Source organism: Propithecus coquereli, unplaced genomic scaffold (assembly GCF_000956105.1).
Source record: "Propithecus coquereli isolate 6110/MARCELLA unplaced genomic scaffold, Pcoq_1.0 Scaffold6, whole genome shotgun sequence".
Taxonomy (NCBI): Eukaryota; Metazoa; Chordata; class Mammalia; order Primates; family Indriidae; genus Propithecus; species Propithecus coquereli.
Window position 1 is genome coordinate 8,122,742 of NW_012151951.1, and position 16,378 is coordinate 8,139,119.

Below are 16,378 nucleotides of genomic sequence, written 5' to 3' on the forward strand. Positions count from 1 at the left end.
TTTTTTTTCCCCCCTTTCAGTACACAAAAGAAGCAATTCTATTATTTCTGGCTTCCTTAATGTTTTTTTTCTTTAGCTGATTTTCAGATTGTAGTTTTGTCTTTGTTTTTTAAGAATTTGGTTGTGATGTGCCCAGGTGTGTGGTTTTCTTTGTATTTATATCATTTGTAGTTCAGCACTTCTTAAATATATGGATTCATTTCTTTTATCAATTTTGGAAATTTTGATTTATTTTCTCTTCCAATATTGCTTCTGCCCCATTTTATGTCTTCTTTCCTTCTGGAACTTCAATTATTAATACATATATATTAGACCTTTGTATTGTGTCCCACATGTCTATTATTCTCAGTTATTTATTTATTTTTCCCATTATTTTTCTTCCTGAGCTTCAGTTTGGATATTGTCTATTAACTTGTCTTTCAGTTCAGTAATCCTGTCTTCAGCTGGGACCAATTTTATGTTAAACCCACCCAATATATTTCTAATTTCATAGAGGATAATTTTAGTTTTAGAATGCCCATTTGCTTATTTATAGATCAAAATTCTTTGCTGGAATTCTCCACATCCTCATCCATTTTTGCCTATCATTTTCTTCATTTTTTAAAAACTTACTAATCACAGTTATTCTGAAGTCTTATATGCTAACTTTCTGAATCATTATTGGGTCATTTCTATGGTTTGTATTTTCCTTTTGATTATTGTTCACATTCACTTGCCTCTTTACATGTCTAGTAATTTTTCATTGTATCTTAGACACTACATATACAAAAACTGTAGAGGCTTCACTAGAAAGGATTTACCCTTCATCTTTTAGTCAGTCAGGATAAGGTACTGATCATGCCAATAAAATCAGAGACTGAGCTGGATTAAGTCTGGATTGCAGTTTTAGTAATCCACATTTGGTGTGTCCATTTCTGGTTTTTCCCTGTTTCTCAGATGTGGTCCTTTGGGCTTTTATAAGAGATCCTGGCAGGTTTCTACCTCCTCAATAATGAAAGACTATGGGAAATTCAATTATACTCTTTGGGAAGATCTGAGCTTAATTCTTTGTCCTTATATTCCCTTCAGACCCCAAATATGGCAAATATGTTCAAGGTAGGAGATAAGCTGTGTATTTGAGGAAGATCCTTTCCCTTTAGCATGACTCTATTTCTTACGTTTACGAGAGACTATGGAAGATTTCATTTAGTGGGATACTGTTACCTAAAGTGGACTTAGATTAGTTGTAAATGTTCAGCGCAAACTCTAGGGCAACCAATTATAAAAAATAAAAAAGAGGTATAATTGATATGCTAAAAGAAGAGAGAAAATAGAATCATATAAAATGTTCAATTAAAACCACAGAAGGCGGCCGGGCGCGGTGGCTCACACCTGTAATCCTAGCACTCTGGGAGGCCGAGGCAGGAGGATTGCTTGAGCTCAGGAGTTCGAGACCAGCCTGAGCAAGAGCGAGACCCCGTCTCTACTAAAAATACAAAGAAATTAGCTGGACAACTAAAATTATATAGAAAAAATTAGCCGGGCATGGTGGCGCATGCCTGTAGTCCCAGCTACTTGGGAGGCTGAGGCAGAAGGATTGCTTGAGCCCAGGAGTTTGAGGTTGCTGTAAGCTAGGCTGATGCCACAGCACTCTAGCCTGGGCAATAGAGCGAGACTCTGTCTCAAAAAAAAAAAAAAACAAAAACACAAAAGGCATAAAAAGAGCAAAGGACAAAAAAAGAAAGATATATAGAAAGAATAAAGGCAAAAAAAGACATAATAACACAGTATCAATTAAACTATATCAATAACTTTAAATGTCAGTGGTCTAAACACACCAAATAAAGGGGAGAGACTATTAGAGTGGATTAAAAAAACATGACCCAACTATATGCTTTCTACAAGAAACTCACTCCAAATATAAAGACCCAGAGAGGTTAAAAGAAAAGGGAAGGAGAAAGATATATGATAATAGCACTAATCAAATGAAAGGTGAGCATCTATATTAATTTCAGACAAAGCCAAATTCAGAGCAAGGAAAATTATCAGGGTTAAAGAGGAGCATTACATGATAATGATCAATTCTCTAAGAAGACATAATAATCCCTGTATATAATGTGTATATACAGAGAATCAAAATATATGAAGCAAAACCTGAAAGAACAGTAAGGAAAAATAAAGAAATCCACTATTATAATTGGAGATTTTAACACCCCACTATCAGATTCAGCAGGCAGAAAATCAGTAAGGCACCATCACTCAAATGGATCTAAATGACATTTATAGAACACTTCATCTAAAAACAGCAGAATATACATTCTTCTCAAGCTCACACAGAATATTCAGCAAGACAGACCACATCCTGGGCCAAAAACACATCTTAAAAATTTTAAAGAACAGAAATCATACAAATTATGCTCTCACATCCCAAAGAAATTAAACTAGAAATCAGTAATAGAAAGATAGCTGAAAAACCCTAAAACTTGGAACAACATACTTCTAAATAACAAATAGGTCAAATAAGGAGTCTCAAGAGAAGTTAAAAAATACTTTGAACTAAATGAAAATGAAAATACAACTCATAAAAATGTTAGGGATGCAACAAAAACACTGCTTCGAGGAAAATTTATAGCATTGAATGCATATATTATAAAACAAGAAAGATCTGAAATAAATAATCTAAGGTTCTACCTTAAGAAACTAGAAAAAGAAAAGCAAATTAAATTCAAAGTAAGCAGAAGAAAATAAACAATAAAAATTAGAGCCAAAGTCAATGGAATTGAAAACAAAAAAATCAATAGAGAAAATCAAAGAAACAAAATGCTTCTTTGAAAAGATCAATAAAATTAATAAGCTCTGGCCAGGGTAACTAAGAAAAAGAGACAGAAGACACAAATTACTAATATCAGAAATGAAACAGAAGCCATCACTACTGACTCCATGGACACTAAAAGGATAATAAACAAATTTTAAGAACACAAATAATTCTATGCTACAATTTGATAACCTAGATGAAATGGACCAACTCTTTGAAAGACACAATTTACCAAAAATCATGCAAGGAGAAATAGATAATTTGAATAGACCTATCTCTATTAAAGAAATTGAATCAATAATTATAACCCTTTAAAACAAAAAGCACCAGGCACAGACAGGTTAATTGGTGAATTCTACCAAAGATTTAAGGAAGAAATTATACTAATTCTCTAAAATCTCTTCCAGAAAATAAAATCAAAAGAAATACTTCCTAATACATTCTATGAGGTCAGCATCACCCTAATACCAAAACCAGAAAGAGGCATTACAAGCAAGGAAAACTACAGACCAATATTTCTCATGAACATGGATGCAAAAATCCTCAAATAATTAGCAAGCTAAATTCAACAATGTATAAAAGTAATTATACACCATGACCAACTTGTATTTATTCCAGATATGCAAGGCCATTTTGCATTACATCAACAGGTCAAAGAAGAAAAGTCATATGATCATATTGGTAGATGCAGAAAAAGAATTTGACAAAATCCAATATCCATTTGTGATAAAAACTTCATCAATGTAGGAATAGAGGGGAACTTCCTTTACTTGACAACATCTATAAGAAACATAAAACTAACATCATACTTAATGGTAAGAAACTAGATGCTTTCCTACTAAGATCAGGAACAAGGCAAAGATATCCCCTCACCTTTCCTATTGAACATCATACTGGAAGTCCTAGCTGATGCAATAAGAAAAGGAAATGAAATGTATACAGAGTGAGATGGGAAAAAGAAACTTTGTTCATAAATGAAATGATTATCTATGTAAAAAATCCCAGTAAATCAAAAGGTTAAAATTTAAAAATCAATTGCTTATTTACCAGCAAGGAACAATTGGAATCTGAAATTTAAAAAACACAATGCCATTTACATTCAGATCCTACAAAGTAAAATACTTAGATATAAATTTAACAAAATATTTCAAAATCTATATGAGAAAAACTATAAAACTGTGATGAAAGAAATCAAAGAAGATATAAATGAATCAAGAAATATTCCATATACCTAGATAGGAAGACTTAATATTGTCAAGATGTCTGTTCTTCCCAACTTGACCTGTACAATCAATGCAATCTCAATTAAAATCTCAGCAACTTATTTTGTATATAAGGACAAACTCATTCTAAATTTTACATGGAAAGGCAAAAGACCCAGAACAGCCACCACATACTGAAGTTTAAGAGAACAACAAAGTTGGAGGACTAACATTACTCAACTTCAAGATTTACTATTAAGCTACAGTAATCAAGATAGTGTGGTATTGGTGAAAGATTAATAGAATGGAAGTGAGAGATCAGAAATAGACCTACACACAATTATAGTTAACTGATTTTGACAAAGAACCAAAGGCAATTTAATGGAGAAAGGGTAGTTTTCAACAAATGATGCTGGAACATCACTGGGACATTGTGGACATTCATAGGCAAGAAAAAAAAAAGACTCTAGACATATATCTTACACTTTCCCCAAAAAATTAACTGAAAATGGATCATTAACCTAAATGTAAAATGCAGAACTAAGAACTCTTAGAAGATAACATCAGAGGAAATCTAGGTAAGCTTGGGTTTGGTAATGACTTTTTAGATATAACACCAAAGCATGATAGCTAGAAGAAAAAAATTATAAAAATTAAAAGTTTAATAATTAAAATTAAAATGTGCCAAAATAATGAAAAGACAAGCCATAGACTGGGGTAAAAGCTCTGCAAAACACGTGTCTGATAAAGGACTGGTATCCAAAATATACAAAGAACACTTAAAACTCCATAAACGATTTAAAAATGGGCAAAAGGTCTGTAAAGACATCTCACCAAAGAAGATATACAGGTGACAAATAAGTATATATGAAAAGTGCTCAACATTATATGTCATTAGGAATTGTAAATTAAAACAATGAGATACCTCTACACAGATATTAGAATGGGTAAAATTCAAGCACTGACAACACCAAATGCTCCAAGATGTGAACCAATAGGAACTCTCACTTCTTGTTGGAGGGAATGCAAAATGGTATGGCCACATTGGGAAAAGTTCAGCAGTTTCTTATTAAACTAAACATATTCTTACCCTATGATCCAGCAATAGAGAATTTAAAAGTACAACAGCAAGAGTACATAAATTAAAAGGAGGTAAGGGAAATAAGTGCATTGTCTGGGAAAAGATAAAAATGCCAATCTAAATATGATTTTCATAAGTCAAATATACATGTTGCAATCTCTTGGATAAGCATAAAAGAATGGTAATATAGGCCGGGCACAGTCGCTCATGCTTGTAATCCTGGCATTTTGAGAGGCCAAGGCTGGAGGATCATTTGAGGCCAGAGCATCCTTGCAACATAGCAAGATCCCATCTCTACATAAAACAAAAAAAATTATCCAGGTGTGGTGGCATACACCTGTAGTCCCAGCTACTCAGGAGGCTGAGGCAGGAGGATTGCTTGAGTTTAAAGTTGCATAGAGCTATGATGACACCACTGCACCAGCCTAGGCAACAAAGCAAGACTGTCTCAAAAAAATAAATAAATAAAAAATAAAATAAAATAAAACACAACAAAAACAAACCCCCCCCCCAAAAACCCCATAAAAGAATGGTAATACAGAGAGAAAAACTAAAAACAAAACAAAAAAAATCAGTCCCAAAGAAGGCCATAAAGTATTGAAAAAGAACATAGAACATCTGAGACATATATATAGTAAACAGTAAAAGCATGGATTGAAATCCCCAAATATCAGTAACAGCATTACATGTGAATAGCGTAAATGCTCCAACAATATGCAAAGAGTATCCTACTGGATAAAAATGTTAGCTAACAACATGGCTGCCTACAAAAAGATACAGCTAAAATATAAAGATTCAGAATGGTGAAAGTAAAATAACGGGAAAGATACATGTAAATAAGAGATACTTGGTGTGGCTGCATTAATATCAGAGTTTTGAGACCTTAAGGCAAAGAGTATTACTAAAGATAAAGGGAGATACCTCATAATGATAATAGGTTTAATTCATAAGAAAGGTACAATAGTCTTAAGTTGGTATTCATTTAATAACATGCTCATAAATATATATAAACTATCAGAAAAATAGAAAAATATTCAATCATGGAGATTTTAATATATACCTCTCAGTTGCTCATAGTACAACTAGTCAAAATAATCAGTAAGGATATAGAAGATTTGAGCAACATAACTGACAACTTGACCTAATTGACAACTATGCAATACTATGCTCAACAACTAAAGAATACATATTCAAGTACAGATAAAAATTTATAAAAATAGACAACAGAGTATTGAAATTACAATGCAATTAAGATAAAGACTGTAACAAAAAGATAATGTGATAATTCCCAAATGTTTGGAATGTTTTAAAGTATAATTCTAAATAACTGGAATAAATCACAGTAGAAATTTAAAAAATATTTTAAATTGAATTTAATGATGAAAATGACATATCAAAACTTGTAAGCTGCAGCTAAAACCATTCTTAGATAAAAATTTGTAGTTTTAAATGATTATATCAGAAAAGGCTAAAAATCAATAAATTAAGCATCCATTTCAAAAAGTTAGAAAAATACTAGCTAATACAATTCAAAGAAAATGAAAGAAATAATAAGCAGCAGAAAATGATGAAGTAGGAAATGAATGAACAATAGATAGGGACAAAAGAGTCAAAAGTTGGTTCTTTGAAAAGACTAATAAAAGTGAAAAACCCCAATGAGATTGGCCAAGAAAAAAGAGAGAAGACACAAATACCAATATCAGGAGTGAAATAAAGAGAACTATTAATATTACAGATTCTAAGACATCAGAAAGACCATAAGAGCATATTATAAACAATTTTAAGCTAATAAATTTGGAAATTTAGATGACAACTTCCTAGAAAAATACAACTTATCAAATCTAGCACAAGAATAAATAGGAAATAGACCTATAGCTATAAATTGCATTTATAATTTACAATCTTCTCACAAAGAAAACTTCTGGCACAAAGGGCTTCATTGGTAAAACCTCAGAAAAATTTAAGGCAGAAATAATACTAAATGTAAAAAAAAAAAAAAATCCAGAATATAATTGGAGAAGGAACATTTCCCAATTTGTTTTAGGAGGCCAGCTAAATTTGATAACAAAATCTGGCAGAGACAGTAAATTACATGTTTTGTGTGAACACAGGTGAAAAAATTTACACAAAATATTAGCAAACTAAATTCAGTAATATTTAAAAAGGATAGGCTGGGTACAGTGGCTCACGCCTGTAATCCTAGCACTTTGGGAGGTCAAAGTGGGAGGATCACTTGAGGTCAGGAGTTCAAGACCAGCCTCAGCAAGAGCAAGACCCCATTATCCAGGCGTGGTGGTGTGTGCCTGTAATCCCAGCAACTTGGGAGGCTGAGGCAGGAGGATTGCTTGAGCCCAGGAGTTCGAGGTTGCTGTGAGTTAGGCAGACATCATGGAACTCTACCCTGGGCAACACAGCAAGACTCTGTCTCATTAAAAAAAAAAAGGATAAAACATCATGACCAAAATGTGCATATTCTAGGAATGCTAAGAATATTTAACATTCAAACAAAATCAGAACAAAAGAAAAATATTCTCTCAATTAAACCAGAAAAATATCTCATAAAATTTAGCATCTATTCTTAGATTAAAAAAATCTCTTTTAGCTCAACAGAAATAGAAGGGAACTTTTTAAATCAGATACGAGATTTCTACAAAAACCCAATAGTACATTTAATACTTAATGATGAAGTACTGAGCACCTTCCCTCTGAGATCAAGAATGAGACAGTGGTTATCACTTCTATTCACCATTACTGAAGGTGCTAGACAGTACAAAATGGCAAGAAAAAGAAATAAAATATATAATGTTTGGGAAGGGAAAGATAAAACTCATTATTTGAGGATAATAGGATTGTTTATATAGAAAATCCAAAAGAATCTATATACAAATTATTAGAATTAATAAATGAGGATTATAAATTTGCCGGGAATAAAGCTAATACACAAAAATTGATTGTCTATTATACTAGCATTAGCACCAAAAATTAGAAAATAAAAATTTTGTAATTACCTTTTATAGGTGCATCAAAGAGCAGTGCATAAATCTAACAAAAGATGTGCAAGACTTCTATACAGAATATTATAAAGCATTATTGAGAGAAAATATAGAATTAAATAATGTTACAAATTAGATTTTCCAAAAGAAGATGCTGATATGAAGTTTGAGTGCCACAAGCTTATTAGGTATCAACACCTATGACAGGAAGGGGAAGGAAGAAGAACTGGGCAGAGAAAGAATTTGAACTGCAACAATACTGTCCAATAGAGTTGTTCCATATCACAACGGCTTTTATACCCACCTCCCCACCCTCCACACTCTGCTCAGTCACAGGACGTTGGCTGTCCTGGAAAGCACTGATCCAGGGTCAGGCAGTTGTCTTCAGTTAGGATAGGAACTGAAGATCCTCATAGCTGGAGACTATCTACTGACCATACTCCCTGTGATTGGGTAGCAAGCCCTTCTGTAAAGAGGGATCTGAGTAGCACATCTCATATTTCCCACAAATGGACATGGATTGGAGCTCCATGATATCAGTTTTTTTCAAATTGATCTAAATATTCAATACAATCCCAATCAAAATTCCAACAGATTTTTAAAATATTTTTATTGTGGTAAAATACACATGACATAATTTAACATTAGTGACATTTAGTACTTTCATAATATTGTACAGCTACTATCTACTTCTAGAACATTTTCATCACTCCAAAAGGAAATCCTATACCCATTAAGCAGTCACGCCCCTTTTCCCCCAGGCCCTGATAATCACTAATCTTTTACCTCTTTTTGAATATTCTCTATTTGTTAAGACATCTCCATGTATCTTTCTCCTCAGCTTCCTCCTTCCTAGCCTGTTGGGTCTGCCTGTTCTTGTCTTGTCTGCCCTATCTCTTGCCTCAGGTGGCTGCAGGTAGTATATGACTTTAAATGCTAGAAGCTAGCCCAGGCCTGGGACTGCATGGAGAGCAGTGAAACAAAGGCAAACCTCTGTGCTTCTCAGGGAACTTCCAGACATGTCAAAATGCACAACTATTAAAGACACCTCCAAAAGATTTGACAAATGAATTCAGTAAAGTTTCAGGATACAAAATCAACGTACAAAAATCAGTAGCATTTCTATACACCAATAACAATCAAGCTGAAAGCCAAATCAAGAAGGTAATCCCATTTATAATAGATACAAAAGAAATAAGTAAAATACCTAGAAATATATTTAACCAAGGAGGTGAAAGATCTGTACAGGAAAACTACAAAACACTGTTTAAAGAAATTGTAGATGACAAAACCAAGTGCAAAAACATTCCATATTCATTGATCAGAAGAATCAGTATTGTTAAAATGACTGCTGTTAAAATGTTAAAAGTTAAATGACTGTTAAAATACTTCCCAAAGTAATCTACAGATTCAAAGAACTCCTATCAAATTACCAAAGTCATTTTTCACAGAATTAAAAAAAAAAAATGCTAAAATTCATATGGAACCAAAAAAGAGCCCAAATAGCCAAAGCAATCCTAAGCAAAAAGAACAAAGCTAGAGGCATCATCACATTACCTGGCTTCAAATCATACTACAAGGCTATAGTAACCACAACAGCATTGTACTGGTGTAAAAATAGACACATAGATCAATGGAACAGAATGGAGAACCTAGAAATAAAGCCAAATACCTACAACCAATTAGTATTTGACAAAAAAAAAAAAGTCAACAAAAACATATTCTGGGGAAAGGACACCCTTTTCAATAAATGGTGCTGAGAAAATTGGATTGCCATACATAGAAGAATGAAACTTGACCCATATCTCTCGCCATATACAAAAATTGCTGGGTATACACCCAAAGGAAAATAAATAATTGCATCAAAATGATACCTGCACTCATGTGTTTATAGCAGCCCTATTCACAATATCAAAGATATGCAATCAACCTAAGTGTCCATTAACCAATGACGGGATAAAGAAAATGTGGTATATATACCATAGAATACTACTCAGCTATAAAAAAGAATGGGATCATGTCTTTTGCAACAATATGGATGGATCTGGAGGCCACTGTCTCAAGTGAAATAATTCAGAAATCAATTACCATATGACCACATTTGATAGAAAGTCAAATACCACATGTTCTTACTTACTAGAGGGAGCTAAATAATGTGGATACATGGACACAGAGTGTGGAATAATAGACGCTGGAGACTTAGAAGGGTAGGAGAATGGGAGGGGAGAGAGGGATAATTACTTACTTAATGGGCACAATGTACACTGTTTGGGTGATGGTTACACTAAAGCCCAGACTTCACCACTATGAAATATATCCATGTAACAAAACTGCACTGGGGCTGGATGCAGTGGCTTATGCCTGTAATCCCAGCACTTTGGAAGGCCGAGGCAGGAGGATTGCTCGAGGCCAGAAGTTTGAGATCAGCCTGGACAACATAGTGAGACCCCCTCTACAAGAAAAATTAGCTGGGTGTGGTGGCACACACCTGTACCCCCAGCTACTTGGGCAGCTGAGGCTGAAGGATCACCTGAGCCCAGGAGTTTGAGGCTGCAGTGAGTAAGCTATGATCCCGCCACTGCACTCCAGTGTGGGCAATAAAGCAAGACCCTGTCTCTTTTAAAAAAATGGTTCAGACAGTAAATTTTATGTCATGCGTATTTTACCACAATAAAATAAATTAGAAAAAAAGAAATAGTAATAAAAATAGAATATATAGCCAGACACAGTGGCTCACACCTGTAATCCCAGCACTTTGGGAGGCTGTGGATCACTTGAAGCCAAGAGTTCAAGACCAGCCTGGGTAACACAGTGAGTGAGACCCTGTCTCTACAAAAAAAAAAAACAACAAAAAAAACATATAAATAACTGCTAAAAACCAGTAAGAATAGAGGAGACGCACACGTGTGCCGCCCCCCTCAACACACTCATATTCATAGGAAACTTGAACAAGCATTTCACAAAAGATTTTCAACCTCATTAGTATTAGGGAAATGCAAATTAAAAACTAACAATATCGAGTGTTAGTGAGGATGTAGAATATTAAGAATTCCCCAAAGTTGCTGGTATGAATATAAATTAGTATAACTTTGGAAAATAGTTTGGAATTATCTCCTAGAGTTGTTATAAGCATAACTCATCACTCAGCAATTCCATTTCGAGTATAAGCCAAAAAAAGTGTGTGCATGTTTACACCAGGAGACATGAATAAGAACATTCCTAGAAGCAGTTATTATAATAGCCCCAAACTGGAAACAATACAAAGGTCAATCAACTGTTGCATGAATAAACAGTAGTATGTTAATAAAAGGGAATAATGCCTATTAATTAAAAATGATTGACATTTAGCTATGTACATTCAAATGTAATGTTGAATGAGGAAAAAATCTATACTCCTAAAGCATACTATAGGCATTCTATTTATATATAGTTCAAAAACAAAACTAAAGTATAATGTTAGAATTCAAAATAGTGATTGCCTTTTAGAAGGAGGAAGTTGGCAGTGATTTGTAGTAGGGAACCTGAAGGGGGTGACATGGAGTACGAAAACATTGATCTGTGTGATGGGTGTTAGTTTTGCGTGGATTCATTGAGCTATATATTTATGTTTTATGAACTTTCAACTTGTAATAATACTTTAATAGAAGAGTTTAAAAATGAAACAGACATGAGCACACTGAACTGATAAAGCAGCCACACATTTTAACAGAAAAAATAAGATGCTATATCAATAAGTAATGTACTTACCTCTTTAGGATTAATATATTTCATTATCTGACGTGGTTCCCCTTGTCTTCTTAAATCAATCAGACTTTTCAAACGTTGGTATACAGTGACATTCTAAAGGTTCAAACACATGAGATTTTATGGTCAAACTGGATTTTCTACTTCTACTTAGCTTTTTGCCCAATTAGGGAAAAAATGTGTAAAAACCATAAAATAAAACTATAATAAAAACCATAATTTTATGTATGTACACAAGATTTTAGAGATATTATCCACTCAGGGTTTGCTTCAATAAGCCAGGTAATATTGGTAGCATTCTTGCAAAGAGTTTTACTCTTAAATTTATAACTACATCACTACCAACTATAAATATAATATCCAAAACTTTGGTTGGATCACGTCAGTATACTCTCCACTGTAATCTAGGAGAAAAACAAAATACAGCCTACTACTTAAGAATTCACAGTACAGTATTCAGATTGGGTTCAATTGTTAGTACTTACTAGCTGTGTGACCCTGAACAAGTTGCTTAACCTCTCTGTACTCAGTTTCTTCAACTATAAAATGGGAATGATAGTAGCTATCTCATACAGCTATGGTGAGGGATAAATGAATTAATATTTGTAAAACACTTAGAATAGTTTCTGGCACAAGAAAGCACTCAGTAAATATTAATAGTTGTTACCACTGCAGAATCTTCCTCATTCCTGTAGTAATTCCACTAATTTACAAACCTTGCCACTTTTTACATTAGTGCAAATTTAGTCAGCCAACCCCAAACAATTCTTTTTCTTTTTTTTTTGAACAATGAAAACATTTATTATTTGTCCATTTGAACACAATTTAAATGAAATCCACCATAGGCAAAAATCTTGAATCTGTTTCTTTACCTACAATCTCAGATCATACATCCTTTTCCTAGCATCACTAAAGATAGCTAATGTCTCTGCTCTGATCCTCCTGGTTCTAGTGCATTTTACCTCACTAAAACACATTATTCTGCAAGTTGCATCAGGCAGACATTTTGATCTGCATTATTTACACTTAATTCTTAAACAAAAGGACTAATGTCTTGCTAAAAGAATTTTGGGCATCAAGTAGGCACAGGGATTTTTATGAAGCCAGCTCATAACAGACTTGAAATTTTACCCCAAACAATTCTTCTACCTTAGAAAACTATTTCTTTGGTAACACCCTCCTCTCAAACCCTATCCCCTGCAAACCTCCTAATTACTCTTGGTAAACTCCCCTCCTCAATTTACTTATGTTAAATCAAATCAAATAAATTCAAACTGAATTAATCCATAGTACCAGTATGACAATTCAAAGCCCTGTTGCAATTGCCTATGGAAGATGGTATAGCCCATGTCAACACAAATGGTATTTTTTTTGAAAGGAAGACATACTTTTCCCCAAGTAAAATCTTACATTGAGTATCAAAAAAAATTGTATTATGGTTTAAAATCTTAAAAGTGTCTTCTAAATATGTAGATTACTATATCAGTTATCTACTGAGACATAACAAGTCACCCGAAAACTTAGGTGGCTTAGAACAACAACTACATTATTTCTTTCTTTCTGTGAGTTGACAGAGGAGTTCCGCTGCTCTTGCTTGGACTCACACATGTGGCTATAGTCAGCTGCCTGATCAGTTGGAGCTGGGTAATTTAACATGGCTCACACGCGTATCTGGGTTTTCAGCTGGGATTACTGGAATATCTAGGATGGCTTTCTCTCCACATAGACTTTCAGTTTGGGCTTCTTCATAGCATGGAGATTTCAAAGTACCAAAGAGAGAGAGAAAGTAGAAGTTGCAATGCTGCTTAAGGCCTTATCTTGGAAGTCACACAGCAACATTTATTCTACATTCTATTGGTCAAACTCAAGTCCTAGCAGGCTTCAGGAGGCCAAGTACAAGGTGTGACCTGTAGGAAGTTCCACATATACTACAACCTCACTCAGAGTTGGCTCTGAAGTACAGTGGAGAAGTGAAATCCTTCCATGGGTTAGAACGTCAAGTAGCATATCTGGTTTGTATTGTGCCTGGAAGATGGCCAGAAGTATAGATCTATAAATGGATGCTGACTGATGATTTGTCTGGAAGGTCAGAGATTTGGAATGAACATGGTTAGAAAATTGGTGACAAGACAGTCTGGGGAAAGGGGTATGTGCACATACCTCTCCAAATGGGCACCAAGGGTGAATATATTTGTGTTCCATATGAATGTTCAACAAAGAACAATCTCAGCAAAGAAGAATCTTAATAATCAGATGGGCAAGATGATTCATTCTTTGGAATCAGGCAGCCTTTTTCCCCAGCCACTGCTCTCCTTGTCCAATGGGCTCATGAACAAAGTGGCCATGACAGCAGGAATGGAGTTTATTCATAGACTTCAGCAACAGGAATTTCTACTCAGCAGACATGGCTACTGCCACTGCTGAGTGCCCAACTTGCCAAAGCAGAGACCAACACTGAGGACCTAATATGGCATAATTCCTTGGCAGAACTAGACAGCTTCCTATGACAGATCAATTATTTGAAACACTTCCATTATGGAAGGGGAAACACTTTGTTCTCACTGGAACTAACACTTTATGCTTCCATGTGCACAATGCTTCTACAAAAACTACCATCTATGTACTCTGAAAATGCTTTTTTCACTGTCATAGTATCCCACATAACATTGCTCCTAATCAGAAAACTTGGTTCACAGCAAATGTAGCACACCAATGGGTACATGCTCTTGAAATTCACTGATCTTACCTTGTTCCCAATCACCCTAAAGCAACTGGCCTGATAGGATGGTGGAATAGCATTTTGGAGACTCAGTTACAATAGAGTTACAGTGATAACACTTTTCAGACTAGGTTGATGTCTTCCATATTGTAGTAGATGCTCTGAATCAACAACCAACATATGGTACTATTTCTCACCATATGTTGGCATATGGTGGCATTCATGAGTCTGGTTATCAAGGGGTAGAATTGGAAGTGGCTCCCTCTCAATATTACCTTTAATGATCCACTAGTAAAAATTTTGCTTCCTGTCCTTGTACCTTCGGGTTCTGCAGATATAAAGGTCTTCGACAAAAGATAACAAGTGTTCACAATAATGGAAGATAAAGGGAACTCTTGCATACTATTGGTGAGAATGTAATTAGTAAAGCCATTATGGAAAACAGTATGGAGGTTCTTCAAAACATTAAAAATATACTACCTTATGATCTAGCAATCCTACTCCTGGGTATATATCCAAAGGAAATAAAATCAGTACTAAACTCCCATGTTCACTGTAGCATTATTCACAATAGCCAAGATATAAAATCAATGTAGGTGTCTATTAATGAATGAATGGATAAAAAAAAATCAGGGAAATGTTGGTCAAAGGATAAAAAATTTCAGCTACACAGGAAGAATAAGTTAAGGAGATCTATTGTACAATATGGTGACTGTAGTTAATAACAATGTATGTATGCTTGAAAATTGCTGAGAAAGTAGATTTTAAGTATTCTTATCACAAAAAAATAAGAATGTAAGGTAATACATGTGTTAATTAGCTTAATGTATACACTCTATAATGTATACATATTTCAAAACATCATGTTGTATACCATAAATATATATAATTTTTATCTTTCAATTAAAGATATGAAACATTTCATACTGATAAGGGTCAACTCAACAAGAAGCTATAACGATCCTTAGCTTGTATGTACGTACTAATATTACTTCAAAACATATAAAACTAACATTGACAGAATTTCCAGGAGATATACATGAATACCCAATTATAACTGGAGACTTTAACATACTTCTCTCAAGAACTAAAAGAACAAACAGGAAGAAAATCAGTAAGGCTACCAAAGATTTTAACAATATAATTAACTAATTTTACCTGAATTCAGAATACATTTTTTTCCTCAAGTTTACATGTAAGTAACATTTACCAAAACAGACTTTTTTGGGGCCATAAAGCAAACTTCAACAAATTTCAAATTGTTAAAATCATACAAAGTGTGTTTTCAGACTTCAGTAGAATTAAACAAGAAATCAATAACAGAAAGATAACCATAAAACGCCTAAATATTTGGTAATTAAATAACCCCTGGGTCAAAAAAATCACAATGGAAATTTTAAAATATTTTTAATTGAAAGGAAATAAATACCAAAACCTGTGGGGTATCTCTAAAGAAATGTTTAGAGGGAACTTAATAGTTTTAAAAGCATATGCTATAAAAGAATAAAAGTTGAAATGTAAGATCTAATTTTCAATCTCGGTAAGTTTTAGAAAGAATAACAAATCAAATCCCCCAAAAAAGTTGACAGAAAAAATAAACAATAAAGATCAGAAATCAATGAAATGGAACACAGTAAAATAGAGAAAACTAACAAAGTCAAAGGTCAGTTTTTTAGAAAGAGTAATAAAATTGGGCCAGATGTGGTACCTCATGCCTGTAGTCCTAGCACTTTGGGAGGCCCAGGCAGGAGGATCACATGAAACCAGGAGTTCGAGGCTGCAGTGAACTATGATTGCACCACTGCACTCCAGCCTGGGCAACAGAGTAAGACCCTGTTTCTAAAA

General features: G+C 34.0%; 1 protein-coding gene across 1 annotated transcript in view; it reads right to left on the minus strand.

The window, feature by feature from the left end:
• LOC105822184 (chromosome unknown open reading frame, human C11orf65) overlaps window positions 1-12,791 on the minus strand; it is a 29,884-nt gene extending 17,093 nt beyond the window's left edge. The window contains exons 1-2 of the mRNA XM_012659128.1: window positions 12,777-12,791; window positions 11,818-11,910 (exon numbers count right to left, since the gene is read on the minus strand). Of these exons, the coding sequence (XP_012514582.1) occupies window positions 11,818-11,910; window positions 12,777-12,791 (108 nt within the window). The remainder of the gene's footprint in view (window positions 1-11,817; window positions 11,911-12,776) is intronic.
• Window positions 12,792-16,378: the final 3,587 nt, after the last annotated feature.